The sequence below is a fragment of the Delphinus delphis genome, chromosome 18, assembly GCF_949987515.2.
Source record: "Delphinus delphis chromosome 18, mDelDel1.2, whole genome shotgun sequence".
In the NCBI taxonomy this organism is placed as follows: Eukaryota; Metazoa; Chordata; class Mammalia; order Artiodactyla; family Delphinidae; genus Delphinus; species Delphinus delphis.
The window spans coordinates 1,277,470-1,302,560 of NC_082700.1; the positions used below are offsets into that span (position 1 = coordinate 1,277,470).

The following is a 25,091-nucleotide window of genomic DNA, read 5'->3' on the forward strand; positions in this document are numbered from 1 at the left end:
CTTTTAATTTTATTTATTTATTTATTTATTTATTTATGGCTCTGTTGGGTCTTCGTTTCTGTGTGAGGGCTTTCTCTAGTTGTGGCGAGCAGGGGCCACTCTTCATCGCGGTGCGTGGGCCTCTCACTGTCGTGGCCTCTCTTGTTGTGGAGCACACGCTCCAGACGCGCAGGCTCAGTAGTTGTGGCTCACGGGCCTAGTTGCTCCGCGGCATGTGGGATCTTCCCGGGCCAGGGCTTGAACCTGTGTCCCCTGCATTGGCAGGCAGATTCTCAACCACTGCGCCACCAGGGAAGCCCTGACCTGAGTATTATGTGTCATTATTGATGGCAACTTTCAATATTTTGCCAAACATTCCAAAATATTCTGGTCTTTTTAAAGCCTCTGGTCTCATTTTTATCCTCCTCAGTTCTTCCTGGGAGGATGGGCTCTCCCTGCAGGGTCTTCTGGATCCATCCCTCTACCTGCTGGACAAAGCCCTGTGTCATCAGCGTGGACCTGATGCCAGCAAAACAGGTAAACCCGGCAGCCACGGGGGGCGAGGGGCCTGCCTCACAGAGGCCCAGAAGGAGCGCTGTTAACTCCTTTCCCGACCTGACAGCTCAGCCAGCAGCCTGCTCAGTGGGGCCGTCAGTACTTGTTAGGAGTGTGAAGGAGGGCTTCCCTGGTGACGCAGTGGTTGCGAATCTGCCTGCCAATGCAGGGGACACGGGTTCGAGCCCTGGTCCGGGAAGATCCCACATGTTGCGGAGCAACTAAGCCCGTGAGCCACAACTACTGAGCCTGTGCTCTAGAGCCCGCGAGCCACAACTACTGAGCCCGTGTGCCACAACTACTGAAGCCCGCGCACCTAGAGCCCGTGCTCCTCAAGAGGAGCCACCGCAATGAGAAGCCCGCGCACCGCAACAAAGAGTAGCCCCCGCACCGCAACCAGAGAAAGCCCGCGCACAGCAATGAAGACCCAACACAGCCAAAAATAAATAAATAAAATAAATAAATTTATATTTAGAAAAAAGACCGTGCAGGATCCAAAATGAAACTTTGAGAACCGCCGCACTGGTGAATGCAGCCATCTGGAAGCGCGTCCTCCGGTTTGTCTGGTTGGAAGGAACACAGCATTTGGCAAGTGCTGCTTGCTTGCTTTTCTAACAACCTTGGCCAGTCTGGTCCCACGGTCCCCACGACTGCCACCCTCAGCTGGAGCCGCATCCCTGCCTCCTGTGATGACTGCGGTCCTGTGTACCCTCCAACAAAGTGCAAGCCCACCCCTTCTCAAAGACGGCCCCCGACGGCTCGCCCGACTGTGTCCCCGCACTGTTTACGTAAAAGGAAAAGTCATGTTTCAGGTAAAACTCTGTTCTTTCCGTAGCCTTAAAATAATCTTCTCTCCGAGTCTGAGGAAAGTAATGACTAGAGAACTTATTCACTGAATCAGCTAATCCCATCTGCTTCATACTGTTCGTCCTGCAAAAAACTTGTGACAAATTTATGTAGAGACTCCCATGGCTTTTAAAACATTCAAGCTTCCATTTGAAGGGTTCAACATGTGCCAGGTGGCGCTCAATGGACACACTGAACACAGTGCTGTCCGACATATTTCTGTTGACTCAATGTGTGATGCACAAATAGTAGGTACCCACAGTGTTTCAAGAACAGAGTAAGCCACGCCATTCCAGGGTCCCCTGACAATTGTCTAGTTTTTAAATTGTGGGGAGGAGGGAAGGGGAAGGACACATAATGCAGATTTGCCTTAACATAGAAATCTGCACAGTATTTATCACTTCTAAGTGACTGTGTAGGTTCAACAGCACCTTCCCAGCATATATAGATATAAAAAGAAATAAAGAAAACATTGCATGGATAAACAACAAGGCCCTACTATATAGCACAGGGAACTATATCCAATCTCCTGAGATAAACCATAATGGAAAAGAATATTTTAAAAAATGTATATATATGTATAACTGAGTCACTTCGTTGTACAGCAGAAATTAGCACAACACTGTAATCAGCTATACTTCAATTTTTTAAAAATGTGAAAAGAAAACACTGCAATTTGCGGGTGGTTTAATAATAATCCCTACTTTCCTCTCCACGGAAAGGGCATGCCAAGACATCTTGTGAGCCCTCAAGGTGAGCACAAATCTCAATTGCAAAAGCATCCGGCTCCCTCTGCTGTCTGTTGGTTGAACTTGGAACTCAGAGAACCTATGGTACCTTTGGGACTAAAACTCCGTATAGAATTCAGGATAAATTATTACTGGAGTAGGCACCGGCGAGTCTACTCTGTATGTATATTCCAGAGTAAAGGAAATCAAACCACCAAACACATTTGCACAAGAGCATTTCTATATATATTCTTACTATTATATTCAATAGTATCTCTGTTTTTGTTTCAGCTGTGATCATATAACCTCTTATTGCGAAGAAATGACTTGCAACATTTATTTATATCTATTTAGTACAAATTACATGGGCCAGAAGAGAAACATGAAAAAAAAATCTGCTCAACAAAATTCAGATGATCTCTGGAAGTTATTTGTGGAAGATCAGAGCAGAGTAGCCAAACCCACCTATGGAGTTCTAAAGCCTCTAGGTGTGAAGCCCCACTTATCCAAACAACTGGCCACTTCAATAGAAAATCCCCAAGCTGCCGAGATGATGCCCTGGGGCCACCTCTGCCTTGAACTGAAGCCTTCATCTTCAGTTCATCAGCTCTTTAAGGTCACAATTCTGGGGGAAAAACAACTAATTTAATTAGGAAGAAAACCTGCAGCTGTATTTAGGGCAACAATTTTATTTTCTTTCCCTAGCTTTAAACTATTTTTCATTCCAAGTACTAAAGCCTTCTTGAAATCATCAAGGTGGATTCTAGTTATTTCTCCTTAATTAAAGTAAATAATAATTTAAAAAATACTCATAGATCCACTTATAAAGTGCATTATCTTAGTTTCTATATTGTTCCTCTGTTAATACCTATATACCTGGTGTATTTCACCTACATTATTTTACTAGTTCCTAAGGACCCTAGATTAATTGGAAAAGACAGGTTTATTTGGAAAAAGGAATCCTTTATATTTTTATACAACAATCACTCTTTGGGTAAAAAAAGTGAAGTGATCCAAGAAAAAGCAACTCTATGGGAACAACCTTTTCTTGAAGTCCAGATCATAGCTGACATGTGACTGTTTGGGACTCTGTGGGGCCTTCCCAGGACAGACAGACACACACACACACACACACACCCACACACCACACACACACCCACTCCCCCATCCCCGCTATGCCCTCCACCTGCCTCTTGTCTATAGAGAAAACTTTGCCTCATAGGTCTTCCCCGAGTTCCAAAGAGTAAATTAATCAGAGAAGTGAGAAAATGCAGAAAGAAAGGAAAACAGTCAAGCAAGACAAAACGATAATAGTTTAGCCATTAAACAAAGTCAAGGACCTTTAGTTCCTCCTCCAGGGCTGTAGATCATATTCTGAGCCATGTCCTTTGAGCTCGTTTGCAGATACTAAAACCCCTCCGGGTGGGAGAAGTTAACTGCGTGCTGCCCACAAGCACGGAGACCCCAGACCAATTGGAACCAGAAGGTTGATGATGTTGACCCCCAATTACCTCACCACCAACCAATGAGAAGAACGTCCACGAGCTGATCACGCCCTCCACAAGCCCCCTCCCTCCCCCTGTCTTTAAAAGGCCTTCCCTGAAAGCCATCGGGGAGTTTGGGTCTTTTGAGCGTTGAGCTGCCTGTTCTCCTTGCTTGGGGCCTGCAGTTAAACACAATAAACGCTGCCCTTTCCTCACCACAACCTGGGGGCAGTGGGTTGGCTTTATCGCCACCCTGGGGCAAGCACACCCAAGTTTGTTTTCGTCACACCTGTGCTGCAGGTTAGCTATCTGGACTAACTAGTAATATAATAAAAGGAAACCTACATGAGTCTTCAGAACTCCACTCCTCACGTGAGCTCAGGGGGCTGCCAGCCAGTAAATGGAGGCCTCAGCAGTGCGACACCAAAGCCCTTCCAGACCAACCAGGATGCGGAACAAGGTCTCACGTGGAGAAGTGAAGGACAGTCAGCAAAGGTCAGCCGTGAATATCAGAAAACCTGGATAAGAAAATGTCACACAGCATCGATTTCTTCCTCAGACTTGGAGAAAAACAGTCCCCTGTTACGAGAAAATCAATCAGCAGAAGTGACTTCTGCAGTGCCCACAGTCATGGATTGTCCGAGACAAACGTTTTAAGGTTTCTTTTATGAGGTAGGGAGAGTCTTCTCTTTTTATTTTTTCTCAAATAACCATTTTAACCTAGAAGCTATGAGGGAAAAGCTCAAGATTAGTTTTCTGAGTCTAGCAGGTAAACACCTAATTTTAAAAAATGGATCTGACCTACTGAAGTTTAGAGGAGGAGAAGGTTCCAGTTAGCACGACAACCTTTCCCCTGATTGGGTGTTTCAAAATAATTAACACATTAATGTTGTAGAGACACCTAGAAAGCGGTGACATTTCAAAAGCTTAAAGATGTTCACAAAGGACAGTCATGGAAAGAATAAATATAAATGACCAAAAAAGATACAAAAAAGCGTTTAAAGAAACTAACATTCTAACAACTGCTATTTTTTCCTATCAAATTGACACGTATTTAAAGCTAATGCCCCGACTTTGCACAGAGGTAAGGCAGAGCAGGTCTGTGTCAGCTCGGCCCCTGAAGCCCTTACTGGGGGTGGGGTGGGGGGATGTGGATTCGGGCGCTTTTGTGGCCTCATCTCTAGGATCAAGTTCGTTAAGAAACACAAAGCTTAGAACAGCGCTTGACACAAAGTAAAAGTTAAATAAATGTGAGCTGCTATCACGTGCATTAAATATCTCTAGGACGGACCAAAACCCAGCATCTGCGGTTGCCTCCGTGGGTGGGGTGGGATGCCCACGGCAGGTTCCCAAACGTTCTCACTTCATGGGTTCTTAGCAGCTCTCTCAGGGCTTCTATGACAAAAGGACTGCCTAGCAGTTCGTTTATTAGGTAGTTCGTTCCAAACAGTTTAAGAAGTGTCTGTGTCCTAAAAACCTAGTAGCCATCTGGGAAAAAAATACGGTAAACTGAAAGGAAAATGCTATTTTAATTTCATTCTTAAGTAACCACCACTGCGAGTGGGATGTGTGTGCCTGTCGGGAACTGCACGACTCCTCAAATCCTGGCACAAGACCCGACGCTGCCGCCACCTTTGTTTCCCACTCCACAGTGACTTTCACCAGGAGCTTGCTTTTCCTCAAGGCACCCGTAAAACCCCAGCTTTGCAAAGATGTATGTCATTGCGAGGAATGTAGTGTAGGTGCTGTGGAAACTGTGAGCCACCTTGGCTTGTAGGTAGAGTCTAGCCAACCAACATCACTGTCTCCCTGAGAGTCTGAAACCCCCCTCGTTGCCCCGTGGGTGGGCGGCACATGGGCACCTCGGCACACAGTTTGAGAGCCACAGCGACACATCCTTTTATGACTTTCCAACCTGGGTGACTCAATCCTTTGGAACAGCACATATTTATCTCCACCCTCACCTCCAAGAACTTTGTCCAAAATCAAACGACCACTTCCCACTGGGTAGCCAGTCCCGTAGAGACGTTCTGGGCAGATGCCGTGACTTCTGATGCATTCTGCGTAAGTGCTTTGGTGCCTGAAGTGGGAGTCGAGGAGGTGTGCATCAGCCCCCTTTTTCCTCCTTCCTGCCATCTCTGATGGAGAGAGAAAGAAGTGTGTGGGAGACTGGGGGTTCCTTCTGTGACCCCCGTCAGGTGCAGATCAAGATATGAAGCTCATAAAACTGTATGAAAGGTTGGGGACCCTCAGGTAGTAACACAGAAACGGCTCACACAGGTGAGGGGCCTGGAGCTGGAACCTGACTCCTCATGGTAAGTTCCCCACTCCCGCCGGTAACCCCCTGCCCTCGGGCTGAGGGACCCGAGCCCTGTGGGTGGCCCTCCCCGCGCAGGGGCTGCACGGGTCCCAGGCCAGCCGCTGGAGGGGCCGGAGGGGCCGGAGGAGTGAGGCCCGGGGCCAGGCTGCTGCTTGCCCTGGGACCCGATCTCCCACGTACCTATCTCCCACGTACCTTCTTGAGCTGGCTTCCTGAGGTCCGCTTGTCACCCACGGCCTCGACTCCACCCAAGGGAGGGGTTGGCCCCAAGGCCAGCTGGGAGCTGCTCCCCTTCCCGCCCTGAAACTTCACCTCTCCCCAGCTTTCCTTCTCCCACTGGGGTGACACAGGGTTCCCGACGGGCAACAGCTCTGGCTGAGCCGACGTCCGTCCAGTGAAGAAGTCTCTGCTGCCAGGAGTGAGAGGGTCTGGAGGGCTGACTGGTGGCAACTGGGCCGCCGCCCTGCACGCCTTGGGAAGCCCAGGTGTCCCCAGGCTCCCTGAATGGAACGTGTAGATCTTAACAACCTCCGGCCAAGCCTTTGAGCCTGGAATGAAGGAAAAGCCCACAGGAAACATCACGTCGTACATTTATTCAAAATACAGAAATGAGGGACTTCCCTGGCGGTCCAGTGCGTAAGACTCCGCGCTCCCAATGCAGGGGGCCTGGGTTTGATCCCTGGTCAGGGAACTAGATCCCGCACATCGCAACTAAAGATACTGCATGCCGCAACTAAGACCCGGAACAGCCAAATAAATAACATAAATAAATGTTTTTAACTTAAAGACTAAGAGAACCTTCACAAACGGTATTAAGAGCTCACGCTCCCACGGGGTGTAAGTTAGCACACCCCTTCCAGAAAATCCACTCGGAAATGTCTAAAGGGTATAACGAGAGATGCAGAAAAGACTTGTGTACAAAGACATGCATTTGTCAAAAAGAAACTGTTTCTTTTCTCTCAAGCGTATTTCTGTTTCCTGTGGAAGAACAGCGTGAGACCGCCGGGTGGTCGCTGCTCCCGCGGGGCGGCCTGACCAGGGGAAGCAGCGCACAGTCCCCAGCGGGGCGCCGTGGGGAGGTACGCAAAGCACCTGCCCCTCCGGACCAGACGTGGCTTCGGGCGACTAGCACAGCACCCACCGGGAGCTGGAGGAAGAGGGGCACCCACCACACGGAGCCACCCACCGGGAGCTGGTGGAAGAGGGGCACCCACCACACGGAGCCACCCACCGGGAGCTGGTGGAAGAGGGGCACCCACCACACGGAGCCACCCACCGGGAGCTGGTGGAAGAGGGGCACCCACCACACGGAGCCACCCACCGGGAGCTGGTGGAAGAGGGGCACCCACCACACGGAGCCACCCTGGCTCAGGAGGAGACAGGAACACATCTGGGGAGGGGCGAGTGCTGAAGATGCGGGTTCTGGCCTTAAGGGGGCGTGTAAAGGTCGGCTGTGAAAGTAGAGAAACGGGCTTTTGCAGGGAGGGGACTCAACGTGGGACAGACGGGGGAGGGGAGGGACCAACGGGAATCCGTGTGTCATCACCCAAGGCCTGGGACCTGGTCCAGGATACTTGTCCAGAAGGGGCACCACCGCCTTGACCGTGAGGGCAGAGTCAAGAAGCTGAGGGGCTTCAGGCTGGGACCCGTCCGGGCTGGAGACCCCGCTTTGCCCTCGCATGAGCCACCAGAGGAGACTGCCGGGGCCTCAGCCAGCCCCCCACAGCGACCCGAGGCAGGCAGTACCCTCCCTTGCAACGGACTGCCCCAAAGACAGGCCTGGCCAGCCAGGGGCCCCCTACCCCCGCCCTGGCGCAGGCTGTTAAGACCGCCCGCCTCTCCCTCTGCACACCACCTCCCCAGGTGGGAACAAAGACGGGAAATCGGGACTGACGGCACATAGCCGCACGCGCAGACGCCGGGTTCACCCCTGGGTCTGCCTTTCTGAGCAGGCTGGGCTCATCGCCTTGCCTTGAAGAAACTGTCAGAAGCGTTACCACATCTTGGAGGAAGGACACGCCCCTGGGATGAGTAAGTGCTGCACCAGCTGCCCTGACACTGTGACGTCACCTTTACAAGTAAAACGTTATTATCTTCTCCACGCGTTACTGTCCTAGCTCAGTCTGGTCCTCAGGCAGCGTGGACAAACTTCGCAGACGAACACAACCCAGCACTTAAGTTCTACAGATAACAATGCAGTCTTCCCGAGATTTAGAAGCGAAATGCCAGACAGCACTGCTATTAGCAAACCTGTACTACATCCTGCTATACCAGTGGAGGGAAAAACCCTCGCGTGCTGTGAACTGTGAACCGTATGGAATTTTAGAGCGAAAAGTGCACTTAGACCCTAGAGCCGAGCCCCCATTTCTATCTTCTTACAATTAGGATGTAGAGGATCACGCTTTCATTGTAGGAAACTTAGAAATATACAGAAAATATGAGTCCATCGATTCGATGCTCGTCTCATCCAGAAACACCCTCACACACACACACCCAGATAATGTTTCATCTGCGCAGGCCATGGCCGGTCGAGCTGACACATAAAACTAACCACCGCGGGGCTGTTTATTTTGAAGAACGCGTGTCTTCTTTGAACAGAGTCTTTGAGAAGGACACGCAGTCTGACGCCTTGGCTGGGAGCACAGAGGTGACACGCGTTCTCTCTCCCAGGCAGGTCTCCCTGTCCTTGGTTTCCTCAGCTGAACGGTGAATTGCCAGTATTTGCCATCTTTCAGGTTTGTGACAAATTTTATCTCTTTGTTTATTTATTTATTAAATTATCTTCTCTTTATTTACTTTTTTTTTTTTTACTTTTTGGCTGCAGCCTGTGGGATCTTAGTTCCCCAACCGGGGATCAAACCCACACCTCGTGCATTGGAAGGCAAAGTCTTAACCACTGGGCCACCAGGAAGTCCCTCCCCGTGACAAATTTTAAATGAGATCATAGGCATGAAAATAAGCTGAAAAACACCATCCAGTGTAAACTGTTACTTCTCTGAGGGACCAACAGAAAGTACGCTCTCGTGATGGACACTGGGAAGTGCGCTCTCGTGATGGACACGGGAAGTGCGCTCTCGTGATGGACACTGGGAAGTGCGCTCTCGTGATGGACACTGGGAAGTGCGCTCTCGTGATGGACACTGGGAAGTGAGCTCTCGTGATGGACACGGGAAGTGCGCTCTCGTGATGGACACTGGGAAGTGCGCTCTCGTGATGGACACTGGGAAGTGCGCTCTCGTGATGGACACTGGGAAGTGCGCTCTCGTGATGGACACTGGGAAGTGCGCTCTCGTGATGGACACTGGGAAGGCAGGTTTGGAGAGGCTTCCCGACACAAAAAGGGATCAGCAGTTAGGTTTAATAGCTGAAAACTAGTTTCTCTATGTTGTGTAGATATTTAAGAAACTTTTAAAAAATATTCCATAAAAATCACTTCTCAGTGAATCACTTCTCAGCTGTACTCATTTACTAAAGCTGCTTTAGACTCTGTCCCGTGCTCCCACGCCCCTGAATTGCAAATTTCTTACTACAAAAGAGAGCTTATTCTATAAACGCCCTGTCAGAATCATATGAGCTTGTTAAACACTGACTTTACAGAAATCCTTGAAGGCTTGAATAGCTTTAGAAATGACTTGGCTCTGCGCTGTCCTCTCACAGATGCACAGGCTGAGAAGGAACAGTTGTGTGACTTACCCAGGGCAGCACGGTTTGATGACAGCGATCCAATGCTTTAAAAGATCATCAGTGCATCCCTTACCTGCAGTGTATCCCTTCATCTTTACCAGTAAAATCTCTGAAATAGACACTAGTATTAGCTCCATTTTACAGACAACAAGACTGAGGCTCAGAGAGATTGCGGTCATATTTAACAAGGGCGGCACCCCTCCCTCAGACGCCAGGGTGGGAGGGGATCAACAGGTACTAATTTTCACTCATTTACTCAGCAGACACTTCAAGTGCTTCCTTCTGTGCCCAGCGGTGCTGGGTCCTAGCGATGCCTCCAGGGAGCCTCGGAGGAGCCTCAGCCCTGACAACACAGGTGTGGCTCCTGGGCCAGAGGCCCGCTCCCTGGCTGGGCTAGACCACGGGTGCCTTAGGCGGGCGTGCCCTCGCGGCGATGCCGGCAGGTGACCTGGTGTTCAGGGCACGTGGTAGATTTCGAGTGAAGGCCTGAAGGCAAGCACATTTCAGGTAAAGGAAAGAGGCAAAGGAGGGCCGAGTGCACAGGGATTCATGTGGGAGTGGCTTCAGGTGGCTGCCAGGCGGGAGGCGAGAGGGGAACCGGCCGGGCAGGGGCATCTAGAGTATCTGCATCACTTTGCAGATGCTTTTCATTTAATTCTCCCACTGGCACCGTTATCATTTTGTGTTCAGGAATTAAGGGCCCTGAGCCTCTGAGGTGTTTAGCAACTCTTCCAGGTTAGGAAAAGCACCCAAGGTCACACAGCTTCAGACCCGCCAGGAACTGAAAGTCAAGTCCATCCGAAGCCGAAGCTTCCCACGATTCCATCCCCCGCAGGTGAGGGGCCTGGGCTGGGCTGGCCAGGTTCTCCAGCGCTGCACCACCTTGTCTTAGGGCAACGGAAATCATGGAAGGTGCTTCATCAGGGAGATGATTCACTCAGACTGGGGCTGTTTCCGGGACGCGGGCACGAGCAGTTCACGTCCGGGCAGTGGTCTCGAGGGCCCCAAGGGGGTGGGGGAGGGCTGGTCCTCCACAGCCCCTCACGTCATTCCTTCGCGCAGAGAAATGAGGACAAGGACATGCTCTGGGCTGGAAGCCATGGCCGAGTCCAGAGCTGGCGAGTGTCCTGGGAGATGCGGCAGGATCTCGGCCCAGCTCTACCCTCAGTGTCCCCCCTGCTCCTGTCCTTGTTCGATGGTGATGGAACCAATGCAGATTTGGTTGTTTTTTGTTTTTGGGGGTTTTTTAATTTATTTTTGGCTGCCTTGGGTCTTCGTTGCTGCGTGGGGGCTTCCTCTAGCTGCAGTGAGCAGGGGCTACTCTCTGTTGTAGTGCGTGGGCTTCTCATTGTGGTGGCTTCTCTTGTTGCAGAGCACGGGCTCTAGGCTCACGGGCTCAGTAGTTGTGGCACGTGGGCTCAGTAGTTGTGGCTCGCGGGCTCTAGAGCGCAGGCTCAGTAGTTGTGGCGCACGGGCTTAGTTGCTCCGCGGCATGTGGGATCTTCCTGGACCAGGGCTCGAACCCATGGCCCCTGCATTGGCAGGCGGATTCTTAACCACTGCGCCACCAGGGAAGTCCCTGCAGATTTGGGTTTTCTCAGCAGGAAGCTGGTGGCTGCATTCCATGATTGTGGTTGACTTTTTACTTTGTATTTGGGTAGATGAAAGTAAAAACATGTTTGTGTCTAAGCACTAACGAGTTACTAATATTGACTTTGTGTGCACTCCCAGGTGGGGTTTATTTTGAAACGAGACTCCATGCTACTGGGAGATAAAGCTTAAGATCAAAGAGTTCCCAGGGAGAAAAGAAGTGGCCGTGGCTTACAGGCTGGCTTAGAATTCAGAGCGCGGAAACTGAACGCCAGCATCTGGGCACGTGAAATCCCAGGAAGAAAAGGCCAGAAGACGGACCCGAGGGCCAGCCACTGCCCATGCCCAGTGCCCAGCGTGTGCGGCCTTCCCAGGCGGGCTCTACCTGTGCCTGCGAGATGCACCTTCTGCATCTGAGGAACACAGCATTGCCTGGCTCCGCGGCACAGGGACAAACAGCCGTGGCTGGTGCCCTCGCTCCTCTGGGCTCCTTTTTCGGAGGGTTGTTACCGTGTGGAGCGGTGTGTGATGGGGACGGGTCAGGGAAAACACAAATGACTGTCTCATAGGTCCTGCTCAGAAGGAACACATAGGTAAACATATAGATAAAATACAACAAATTAACAAGTGCCTGCTATGCGCAAAAAGGCACAGGAAGTCAATGGAAGAGTAAGACATGTTCACTTTAGCAAAAATCACTAAACACAAAAATACTTAGACATGGATCACAGATCAAATATAAACGCTAAAGCTAAAAAGCTTCTAGAAGAAAACACAGGGGAATTTCTTCACGATCTTGAGGAAGGAAACGATTTCTTAAATAGAATAGCAAAAGCACTAACAATAAGAGAAAAATAATACATTTGGCTTCATCAGAATTAAAACCTCCTCTTTAAAAGACACCATTAAGGAAATGGGATAAAATATTCTCAATATGTATATCTGACAAAGGACTTGTACCCAGATTGCATCCTTGTAAAGCAGTGTCTTGAGTTTTCATCTCGGCATGATGTAATTACTTCCCGTTATGGAAGATGAGAATTTAGCTCCTTTTAAACCCTCTTCCCCTGATACCCAGGCATGCCCTTCCCATTCCCTTGTCTTCCTAATACACGTTGTCAGACTTTTGGACGTTTGGTTAAGTCAATAATTAACATATTACTACGACTATGTAAACGCTATCCCCAAACGAACCACACTATTCCTATAATCACTTTCACTTTTCCATACAACCTTTAGTTTTCCCTAGAATTAATAATTGGCTCGTGTTTTCCATTTGCTTAGTTTTTTATATCCTCAACCCAAACCCAATCCCAAACTGTTCTCCAAGTACCGAATCTCCTCTAAGGCAGGCGAAGGACCTCTTCCCAGCGAAGGCCACCCTAGACCCTCCGCTGGTCCCGAGCGAGCAGCCTGCCCCCTGCACCTGGGGCACAGCTGTCACTTGGGACCCCTTCAGCAGCTCCCACTGAGCCCCTTCTTCCTCCCCTTTGTCAGACCCGTTTCTTGGACCCCATGTCTGCTTCCAGCTTCCTGAGAAAGAGGATATGGGAGGAAAACATTCTGAATTCTTGAATGTCTGAAATGTCTTTATTCTACCCTCACACTTGATTAATAGCTTGTCTGCGGATAGAGTTTAAGGTTGAAAACAATTATTTTCACAAAATGTGAAGGCCTTGTTCCATCACCCTCTAACGTCTAGAGCTGGTGTTACCTTCAAAGCCCTTCTGATTCTTGATCCTGTGTATATGGACCGTTTTATCTCTCCGAAGCTTGTAGCATTCTCTCTGTTCCAGACGTTCCGGAATATCTTATGATGCACATTTGTATGGGTCTATTTTTACCCACTGTTCTGGGCATTTCAGCTCCTTGCAATCTAAAAACATATCCTTCAGCTCTAGGTCATTTTCCTGAATTACTGAGTTGAAGATTTCCTCAACTCCATTAACGTATTTTTCTTTTTCTGAAACTGCCACAGTTCCGATAGAGACATGGACGTATCTTCTACGTTCCTTACATTTCCCTTTTATTTTCCATTTCTTCATTTTTTGGCTCTTTTTTTCTGGGAGAGTTCCTTGACTTTACTGTCCAAACTTTCCACGGACTTCAATTTTTGCTAGCATTGTTAATTTTCCAAAGTCCTCCCTCTTGTCCTCTGAATGTTCCTTTTAAATATATTCTCTTCTTGTTTCAAGGCTGCAACATCTTCTCTTACCTTGAGAACATCAGTGACAGTTTGTTGAAGCTCTTCTTCTACAGTCTCATTCGGGCTCATTTTCGTCTGCGTCGTCCACGTCAGCCTCACATTACTCTTCAGAGGTTCCTATGCGAGGGCTGGTCGTGGAAATGCTCATGGGAAGCTCTGCGTGTGCACAGGAAGCTGCCATGCGAGGTAATCCCGCCGGGCCCTCTACTTGGAGAACCTTGATATCAGTATCTTCCAGTCTTTTCCTCCTGGGCTGTTCAGAGGCCCCAGAGGAGACCACCAGTCTCCTGCCCAGAGGATGACAACCTTGTTGCCGGTATTCCGAGCGCTGAGTGGGAGAAGAGGGCTGAAGGAGTCAATACGCACATATTCACTTCATAGCTCTGTCCCAAACAGAGTGCCTTGTAACCATAGCAACCCTCCAGCTTACCATCCTCAGAGAAAACTTTCCCGTCTTTTTCCAGTTGGGGGAAAGGCAGCCACTTGTCTGGCTAGAGTTGTGGAGATGATCTGGGTAACTTCTAAAACAGATTTTCAACCAATCCTCTTCATTTTAGTAAGAACATTCAAGATAGACTGAATTCTGAGCCACAAAACACACTTTTATACTTTCAAAAAACAGAAATCATAGCTCTCAGACCTCAATGGAGTTAAACCAGAAATCAATAACAGAAAGATGTCTGGAAAATGCCAGAATACTGGGAGATTAAGCAGCATGCTTCTAAATAACACATGGGTCAAAGAAGAAATCTCAAGAAAATTTTAAAATATTTTAAACTAAAAGAAAATGAAAATACAGCTTATCAAATTTTGTGGAATGTGGCAGAAGCAGTGACAAGAGGGAAATTTATAGTATTGAATGCATATATTAGAAAAGAAGAAGAATATAAAATCAATAAACTAAACTTTCACCTTAGGAAACTAGAAAAAGAGCAATTAAATACAAAGTAAGCAGAAGAAAATAAATGATAAAGACTTAAGAGAGCAGAAACTACTGAAATTGAAAATAGGAAATCAGAAGAGAAAAATTAATAAAACCAAAAGCCAGTTCACTGAAAAGATCAATAAAATCAATAAGCTTCTAGCCAGACTTATTAACAAAAAAAGAGAGAAAACACAAATTGCTAATATCAGAAATGCAGGAGGGGATTATCACCAGCACATGAGCATTAGGAGGGTAAACCCGACAACCTAGATAAAACGGACCAGTTCTCTGAAACACAATGGCTGCCAAAACTCACACAAGAAGAAACAGATTTTAAAAAACAAACGAACAAGAAGAAGAAAAAGAAGAAACAGATCATCCGAATAGGCCTGTATCTACTAAGGGAATTAGATCAACAAAGAATAACCTTCCAAAACAGAAAGCACCAGGCCCACATGGGTTCACTGGTGAATTCTACCAAAAACTAAAGAAGAACTCATACCAGTTCTCTATAATCTCTTCCAGAAGATAGAAGCCAAGGGAATATAACTTATTCTATGAGGCCAGCATTACCCTAATACCCAAAGCAGACAAAGATGTTACAAGAAAAGTACAGACCAATATCGCTCATGAACATAGATGCAAGATCTTCAACAAATATTAGCAAATCGAATCCAATAATGTATAAAAAGAATTATACACCACAACCAAGTGTGATTTGTCCCAGGTAAGAGAGGCTGGATCAACATTCAAATAAACAGACATAAATATAGTCAACTGATCTTTGACAAAGGAGAAAAGGCAAAGATTGTCTTTTCAACAAATGGTCCCTGAACACTTGGACATCCTCATGCAAAAAAGTGAATCTAGACACACATACATTACACCCTTCACAAAAATTATTTTCACCAAAAATCATGGTCCTCAATGTAAAACAGAAAACTATAAAGCTCCTGGAGTATAACATAGGAGAAAACCTAGATGATCTTGGGTATGACAGTGACTTTTGTTTTTGGCTGAGTTGCACGGCATGTGGGATCTTAGTTCCCCGACAAGGGATCAAACCCGCGCCCCCTGCATTGGAAGCATAGCCTTAACCTGTGGACCGACAGGGAAGTACCAACGATGACATTTTAGATACAATACCAAAGGCACAATCCATGAAAGGAAGAATTGATTATCTGAGCTTCATTAAAATTAAAAACTTCTCTGTGAAAGACACTGTCAAGAGAATGAGATGATAAACCACAAACTGGGAGAAAATACTTGCAAAAGACACATCTGATAAAGTACTGTTATTCAGAATATACAAAGAACTCTTAAAATTCAGCAGTAAGAAAACAAACAACGTGGTCAAAAAATAGGCGAAAGGTCTCAACAGAAACCTCACCAAAGAAGGGGTACAGATAGCAAGAAAGCACACAGAAACACATTCCGCATCACGTATCATCAGGAGAATGCAAGCAAATTAAAACGACCCACACTACACACCTATTAGAATGGCCAAAATCCCAAACCCTGACAACACCAAAAGCTGGCAAGGATGTGGAGCAACAGGAACCCTCACTCACTGCTGGTGGGAATGCACAATGGTACAGCCACTGTGGAAGATAGTTTGGCGGTTTCTTACGAAACTAAACACACTCCCACCATACAGTCTAGCAACTGCACTCCTTAGTACTTACCCCAATGAGTCAAAAAGTATGTCCACACAAAAATCTGCACCTGGATGTTTATGAAAGGTTTAGTCATAATTGCCAAAACTGGGTAGCAAATAACATGTCCTTCAGTGGGTGAATGAATAAACTGTGGTCCATCCAGAAAATGGAATATAATTCAGTGCTAAAAAGGAATGAGCTGTCAGCCATGAAAAGACCTGGAGGAACCTTAAGTGCATATGACTAAGTGAAAGAAGCCAATTTGAGAAGGCTACAGACTGTGTGATTCCATAGTTGTGGAAAAGCCGAAACTATGGCAACAGTAAAAAGACCTCAGTGGTTTCCAGGAGTTACAAGGAGGGAGGGGTGAATAGGTGGAGCACAGAGGGCTCTTAGGGCAGCCCTACTCCACGTGAGAGTATAAGGTGGATACACGTCATTGTACATCTGTCCAAACCATAGCAAGTACGCCACCAAGAGGGACCCCCTAATGCACACTGTGGACTCTGGGAGATGACGGCGTGTCAGTGTGGGTTCTCTGACCGTCACAAAGGTACCACCTTGGGGGGGATGCTGACACTGGGGGGAAGCTGTGTGTCTGGGGACGGGGTGGACAGGAACTCTCTGTACTTCCGCTCCATTTTGCTCTGAAAAATAAGTTTTGTTAATTTATAAAACCTCTCTCCTGTCACGTTAATGGTGTCAGGGAAGTGGGAGGATGCAGATACCTCCAGAGGCCTGATCCGTAGCCAGCTGGGCCCGTACAACACACTGAGACAGGAGGAGCCGGTCCCCTGTGGTCCCGGGAGACAGGCAGAGCTCTCAGTGCAAACAGAAAGCGCGGGAACAAGGCACTGAGTGAGGAGGGCCCGCAGTGGCCCATCTAAGAGTCACAGACACGCCGGCAGGGCCAGAGGCCGAGTAACCGGGGACCCTTTTCAGGTAGCCGTCACGCTGCAAGGAGGCTTCTTTCCACACCATGGAAGATCCTTCCCGGAGACGGAGCACACGGCCAAGTGGAAGCAGCAGGGCAGGGCTCTCGAGGGAGGGGGAGGGGTGCACAGGGAAGGCCCGTACCTGGGTGTGTGACCACCAGCAGGCACCAGCAGGCATGCCCTCCCTGCAAACACAAAAAGACCTCAGGCTCACAGCCACCAAAGCACACTCCCTGACCCCCGGGGGGCTTCCAGTCAGTGGTCAGTGCTGAGCTCTTACACGAGAATGGACGGTAAGGACTGACGCTAGGGCAAGTACACATAATGGGCAGTCCAGAGACAGACCTTTAAAACTTTAGGGTCAGTTGATTTTCGGCAAGAGTGCCAAGTCAATGCAACGGGGAAAGAATGGTTAGTCTTTTCAACAAATGGTTCTGGGACTCCCTGCTACTCACGCGCACACTAGTGAAATCACACCCCTCATCTCACTGCTCAGAAATAAACTAAAAATGGATCACCGACCTAAATGAAGGGTTAAACTATAAAAGTCTTGGGAGAAAATACAGGAGTAAGTTTTCATGGCCTTGGGTTGGGCAAAGTCTTCTCTGATAGGACACCCAAAGCAAAAACAACGGGAGAAAAAAAAAATAGATAAATTGGACTTCAGCAAAATAAAAAAATGGGGGGGGGGCATCAAAGAACACCAAAAAGAAAAAATGAAATTGGTGAGGATGTGGAAAAATTAGAGCCATCATACATTGCTGGAGAGAATGTAAGATGGTGCACTTGTTCTGGAAACAGTCTAGCACCACCTCAGAAGGTTCACAGTGTTGCCATTTGACCCAGTAAAGCCACTACTGGGCTGACACCGAAGAGAAAGTATGTCCACACAAACACTTGCATATGAATGCTCAGAGCAGTACTGTGCACAATAGCCGAAAGGCAGAAATAACTCTAATGTCCACTAACTGTTGGATAAATAGGAGAAATAAAATGGGATAAATCTACACAACGCAATACTATTTGACAATAAAAAGGAATGACATACTGACAGTGCTACCACGTGGGTGAAACTTTAAAGTATGATGCTAAGTGAAAGAAGCCAGTCACCAAAGGCCTCTTACTGTATGATCTCATCTATATGACGTGTCCAAAGGGGCAAATCCGTAGACAGGGGGTAGATCAGTGGTTGTCTGAGGAGTGCACTTGTGATGGTCGCGAACAATGGAAGTTACGGCCGAAGGGAACCCGGCCTCTCTTGAGTGATAATAATGTTCTCAAGTTGATTGTGGTGATGTTTCTGCAAGTCTGTGAATATACTAAAAACTGCTGAATGATATACCTTAATTGGGTGAATTTTTTGTACTTATGTGAATTATATCTCGTTAAAGTTATTTTAAAAAAAAAGATGGTCAGAGTCATTTAAGGAAAGCCTCCAACATGAATTTGGAGAAAGAGTAAAACAAAGAACAAGCAGCGAAAACATAATACAAAGGAGCCCAGAGGAAATACAGACAATTTGGAAGCAGAATTTAAAAACCCTTGAAATGATAAGGGGGTAACAAACACAAATACTGAAGACATAAAACAGGGACGGACAGACTGATTGGAGAACAAGAATGAGCTCTTGGGAATTAAAAAGATAATACCTTCGCCCCCAAAATTTAATATGAAATCTGTAAGATGAAGTCAATGAAACCTTCCAGAAAGTGGAATAGAAAAAACATGGATGACAGGAAATAAATATAAGAAATCAGAGAATCGGCTGAGGAGTTGGAGAATCTTTGGAGGGAATAAATTTCAAAATAATGCCAGAAGGGACTTCCCTGGTGGTCCAGCGGGTAAGACTCGGCACTCCCAATACAGGGGGCCCAGGTGCAATCCCTGGTCAGGGAACTAGATCCTCCATGCATGCGGCAACTAGGATGCCTGCATGCCGCGACTAAGACCCAGTGTAGCCAAAATAAATAAATAAATAAATAAATATTTTTTTAAAATAATGCAAGAAAATTCTCCAGAGCCAAAGGGCACACATCTCTAGGTTGAAGCCTCAGTGTTCAGGACAATAAACGAAACCAATGGAGGAACATCGCCATAAAGTGTAGACCACAGGGTAGACAGAGATGATTCTAGAAGCTTCTAGAGAGAAAGGGTATTCAACAAGACTGTGAACCTGGGAAACAGAGGACTAATGCCTCCAAAATGCTGCGTGAATTTCATCCTAGAATCTTAGATTTATTTATATTTTCAATAAAGTAGAAAAGGGACATTTTTGGACAAGCAAGAACCCCAACTTTTTTCCAGGTGTAAACTGAGGAAAAGGAAGATACGGCATTTGGCAAAATGGGATCCAATACAGGAAAGTGACAAAGAGAATTCCCAAGATGACAGCTGTTTGTCAGGCTTGAAGGGCAGCTGGTCCAGACTGCAGGACGAGGTAGACACAGCACTTGTGCTCCTGGAAAGCAGTCTGGGATTTGACAGATCCATCGCAGCAACTGGGGAGGGAGGGAGAGAGGGAGGGGAGGAAGGAGGGAAGGAGGGAAGGATGGACAAAACACCGGTACTTTCAAAGAAAACAAAGTAAATGAAAAAACAAGGTAATTACTAAGTCCAAGAGGAAAATTTTTTTGTATGAGAAGGAAACATAATCAGAATACACTATTTGGCTCAAAGACAACCTAGCAGTCTTTTGTTTTTGTTTTTGGCCACACTTCGAGGCTTATGGGATCTTAGTTTCCCAACGAGGGATTGAACCCGGGGCCACGGCAGTGAAAGTCCTAACCACTGGACAGCCGGGGAATTCCCCAGCATAGTCTTCATAATATTTACGTTGATAACTGATTTAACTAAAAGTTGTGAGAGAACTTACACTAGGAAACAGAGGTTGAGGGAGGCCTATAAGAGAATTACCATATATGTCATTGATAGAAAATATTTAAAATAAGTAAATCAAGAAATATCATTAAGAGCCTATCAGTGAAAATGCCAGAAAAATGACATAGAAGACATGGGAGAGGCTGTGTTTGGGAAGCAGGAAATGGCGAGATATGGACAGAGACTCTTTTTCTGAAAATAATATAATTTGGGGACTTCCCGGGCGGTCCAGTGGTTAAGACTCCGAGCTCCCACTGCAGGGGTGGGGAGGCGGGCTCCACGTCTATACCCGGGTCCTGGACCCATAAGCTACTCTGATCCTTTTGGAGACACCAGTCACCGGCTTAGAAAAGGCAGGAAGCTGGTGACTTTAGGAGGGTCCGCGCGTTCAGAGCGGCGGGCAAGCAGGAGAGGAAGAGGGCGCGATGCTTTGGAGCTGAAGGCTGGACACTGTGGGTGGTCAGGTCAGCTGACCCGCTGCGAGGAAGGGTGGTCTCTCCACTACCCAAGAGGGAATGACACATGAGAAAGAGATGAAGGCCAACTGCTCCGCTAGCGCGCAGATTCTGCCAGGTGTCAGCGCAAGGGCTAACGCACAGCCAGAGGATCTGCGCAGACCCGTGCTGTCCAGCGTGGGCCGCTGAGCACCACGGCGACAAGCTTGCGCAACGTGGCCGGCGTGACGGAGGTGAGCTGTGAGCCTTCATTACTCGAACCTGAAATTGAAACCGAAACCCACTTCCACCTCCAGGAAGATGGAGCAGATTGTTCCTACGCCTCCCACCAAGTACACCTCAAACCCCTGGACACGGCAGGCAGGACGGAAGACCCTGAGAGGTGGGGAGGCGGCGGCAGAGGAGCTGGGCCTCGGGGCCTGAGGAACGACGCAGCGCTACGTGCTCCGGGGTTTCTTTCCGGTTCCAGGCTTGGAGCTGAGCCCAGCAACCTGCAAGTACCAGCAAGCCGGGTCCCAGCGACAGCCCGACCCCCGACGCAGAGGAGACGGCAGACAGACGGGCGGTAACTGCTCCAGTACAGCCAGTCAGACCAGAAATCCCTGCCCCCGGCCTTGCCAGCAGAGCCCCCAGCGTCCTGCTGGGGTGACGTGCCGGGACTCCTGCTAGGGCAGGACGCTGGGACCTCCACGCCCGTCGGCTGACGATGCCTCCCCAACGTGGCAGCCTAAGAGGAAAGCGGGGGCCGGCAGTAAGGGGGGCCCCTACCCGCTGGGACAGGGTCGGAGGCGGCCTGGTGGAGTCGTGACTGCCCAGTGGGGACCACGTGACTGCACCTTTCAAAAGACCAACTCAGAGTAAAACAAACGATATTTTCTGTATTTCTTAATGCCATCAACCATCTTAAAGCAAAGGTGAGGTGTTAGCCTTGTCCTGTCAGTGTAACTGTCCCGAGCAGGAGAATCAGCTCCCACTCACGATTTCCCTGACACCCCACTTTACCCGCTCGACAATCTAATGCCATACACTTGTCACCACCTTCGCGAAGAGAAGCTGGTCACACAACCGCACCCCTGCTTGGACCGTGTGCTGACCTGAAACCCGATCTCCTCTGGGGGGGGGGGGGGGGGCGTCTCCTCCCCCCTCCCCCTCCCGATGGCAGCCCTGGCTGCGCGCGAATCACAGGAAAGCCTGGGGGAGTGGCAACACATGATATAAGCAAGAACTTACAGATTCCAATGAAGCTTGACACCAGTGGATTTGGATTCAAAACTTTAATAATAAACTGTGCCAGGAGAAGCGTTTCAAAGGCAATGATATATCAATAAATAATAGTTAAATTGAGTTCCTGAGAAAGAACCTACCACATGACGTCTGTCAGAGCGCAAACAACGCGGCGTTACTGCACAACTAGAGAACACTGACAGTCACGACACAGCACAGCAGAGCCAGAACCTGCCACTCACACACATGTAAACCAGTACACAGGAATCATCTTCTTCAGTTTAGCCATCGATAGACGCGTACGTGTGCTGCCTAGAGATACACTAACTAATGGATACATTATGCTAAAAACCTCAAGGAAAAATACGTGGAATAATATAATGAAAAATATGATGCATCAGGTTTTTAAAAAGCAAAAAAAGAATTTAACTTTTTATTCAAATATAAATCACTTTAAATAGGAATCATACTAATTTGAAATAGGAATATTTTGTGTTTATCTACGTAGTTATATATACATTTACACTCCTAAGAAAATATGTATGGCTTAAATATCTTTTCTTTTTCAACATCACTTTGCTGTTTCACAAAGATTAGAAAAATGTGCTTCTAAAACCAAGTTAAGATGGATCCTTCAAAGCACACTAGAAACACGGTGAGAGAACCCTAAGATCACTGCCCTTCCACAGGGCGTCTGCCGGGCGGGGCTCCGGCTACCCATGGCGGCTGTACCACCAGGACAGCATCCTGACTCGCGAAGCAGACAGAGGTCCACGACTAACGTACATTTTTTTGGCAGAGCTAAGAGAATCCCTTTTGATGTATACAAGTGTTGTGTAGGACAAACGTCTTTGCCCCCCAAAGAATCCAATCACACCCAAGACACATACAGTCACATCAGCTCTCAGGCACATGTGCATTTCCTCAACGAGAGAGGAGGGGTGCAGTCACAGCGAGGAAGTCACCACAGGACGACACGGCATCAGCACACTGTCCAGAATTACTCACTCAAAACGTATTCACAGAACCCGCTGTGAATGGCAAGACACGGTCACGCTTTAACAGAAAAACCCTGTTCATGCAGCGATCTCTCCACACTTGGCATCTGAAGTCACACCTGCGTGATCACCTGCTCACACTTCCTATTATACTATAATATGCAAAAAGCAAACAGAACAAAACAAAAGCAGCTTTTAACATATATCACAATTTTGAAATGTGGGAAAAATATAAAACAAAAACCACTGTGTGAATAAAATGGTATCAGTAACATCAGAACAGTGTTATCTTTTTTTTTTTTTTTACATTATTGCACAGAGATTTCTTATCACATGTTCTTCAATCTTTACGTCTTTCCCTAAATGTGAATAAGTGCTGTGGATAAAATACAAACGTAGAAAATAACAGCAGCATGATTTGTCAAAATTAATCCCTATAATTTAGTAAGAAAAATGGCTATAAACAAAATAAGTGCTCTTTCTAAACTGTACTAATTTTAAAAAATATTGTTTTAATGCAGTGAAGGTCCTCAAAAGCCAATTCCAGGCCATGCTGACACCCGCCCCGCCATCAACCAGAATGTGGAGGAGACGTCAGAGGCGAGTCCTCTTTCAGAAGCTTTTCTGCTTTGGTTTTGGGTGCAGACCAGACTTTCGAGGGGCAATCGGCCGACTGACCTGAGGGGCTGACCTCCCGGTCCCCCAGGGTCTACACGTACACGGGCTGGCAGCTCCCAGCCTGTGCCCCCGGGGCCGGGCCCCCCGCAGCTGGCTGCTCGGCCTCAGTCCCGGTCTCGGCCACCGCAGGCTTGGGGCACCGGAACGGGTAGCCGTTGTCGTCGAAGAACCTCCGGAAGGTGAACTCATAGAAGGCGTGCTCGGGGTGCCGGCTGCCCGGGGGGCCCAGCGCATCCCAGGCCTTGGAGCTGTCCTCGCTGCCGTCCTGCCAGGGGCCCTCCTCGTCCACTGGGTCGAAGTTGGACGTGTCCATGGGGTGGCTGATCGTGGGCACGTAGGGGGCAGGCTGCCTCCGGATGTCGCTGGAGAAGTCGATGGCACCCAGGAACGGGTGGGCCTTCAGGTCGTCGGCCCCGTTGCGGCCCAGCCGGTGCTCAGCCGCACAGCAGAGCTTGGCGATGAGGTCCCGGGCCTCGGGGCTCAGCTCCACCTGCGCGGGGATGTGCAGCGTGCTCTCCCAGTTAATCACCTGCGGGGACAATACACCCGGTGTTCCTTCCTCCTCAACCTCGAGGCCGACGAGGGCCGTCCCGGGACAGGGTGTTAAAGAACGTGATCATTTCTTAACACTGCGAATCATCAGGGAAATGCAAATCAAAACCACAATGCAGTACACCACCTCACAACGGTCAGAATGGCCATCATCAGCCTACAAATGATAAATGCTGAAGAGGGTGTGGAGAAAAGGGAACCCTCCTACACTGTTGGTGGGAATGTAAGCTGGTGCAGCCACTATGGAGAACGGTATGAAGGTTCCTCAAAAAACTAAAAATAGAGCTACTATATGATCCAGCAATCCCACTCTTGGGCATATATCCGGACAAAACGATAATTCAAAAAGATACATGCACCCCTATGCTCATAGCAGCACTATTTACAATAGCCAAGACATGGAAGCAAAATGTCCATCAACTGATGAATAGATAAAGATGTGTTACATATATACAATGGAATCCTACTCAGCCATGAAAAAAGAATGAAATAACGTCATTTGCAGCAACACAGATGAACCTAGAGATTATCATACTAAGTGAAGTCAGACAGAGAAAGACAAATACCACATGATATCACTTATGTGTGGAATCTAAAATATGATACAAATGAACTTATTTACAAAACAGAAACAGACTCACACACATAGAAAACAAAGTTATGGTTACCAAAGGGGAGAGGGAGGGAAGGAGGGGACAAATTAGGAGTTTGGGATTAACAGATACACACTACTATTCAATATATATAAAATAGATAACAAGGACCGACTGGATAGCACCGGGAATTATATTCAATATCTGGTAAGAACCTGTAATGGAAAAGAATCTGAAAATAATATATACCTGAATCACTTTGCTGCTATACCTGAAACTAACACAATATTATAAATCAACTATACTTCAATAAAAATAACTTTTTTTAATTTAAAAAGATCTTGATAATTTCACGATGGGAGAACAGAACAGACACAGGAGGCTCTGAGCAGCTACAAACGGTCGGTGTGGTTTCAGGAGGAGCCCACAGCCTGAGGCACAGGGTGAGGAAGCCACCCCCCCCCCCACACACACACACATAAGCCATCAGGACGCTCACAGAGACCTGTCTGCTGTGAGGAGGAAGCCTAAGGGACTTCTTGTTTACACCTGGAGTCAGGATAAAGCAAGGCCAATATAACCAGGAGTGGCACGGGGCAGGCGGTGCGAGGGCTGGTTTGAAACTGAGTTGTTGTTTTAGTAGAGCCAAAGTTATACAACTCATAGAAGAACACATAAAGGAAAACGTTCATGACGTTGGATTTGGCAATGATTTCTTGGATATGATACCAAAAGCACGGGCAATAAAACAAAAAATATATATAAAACAGACTTAATCAAAATTTAAAACTTTTGTGCATCAAA

General features: G+C 47.7%; 1 protein-coding gene across 1 annotated transcript in view; it reads right to left on the minus strand.

The window, feature by feature from the left end:
* Window positions 1–21,507: 21,507 nt before the first annotated feature.
* The window catches only part of LATS2 (large tumor suppressor kinase 2), a 41,995-nt gene continuing 38,411 nt past the window's right edge, over window positions 21,508–25,091 (minus strand). Inside the window, exon 8 of the mRNA XM_059995607.1 lies at window positions 21,508–23,671. Within this exon, the coding sequence (XP_059851590.1) occupies window positions 23,174–23,671 (498 nt within the window). The 3' untranslated portion in view covers window positions 21,508–23,173. The remainder of the gene's footprint in view (window positions 23,672–25,091) is intronic.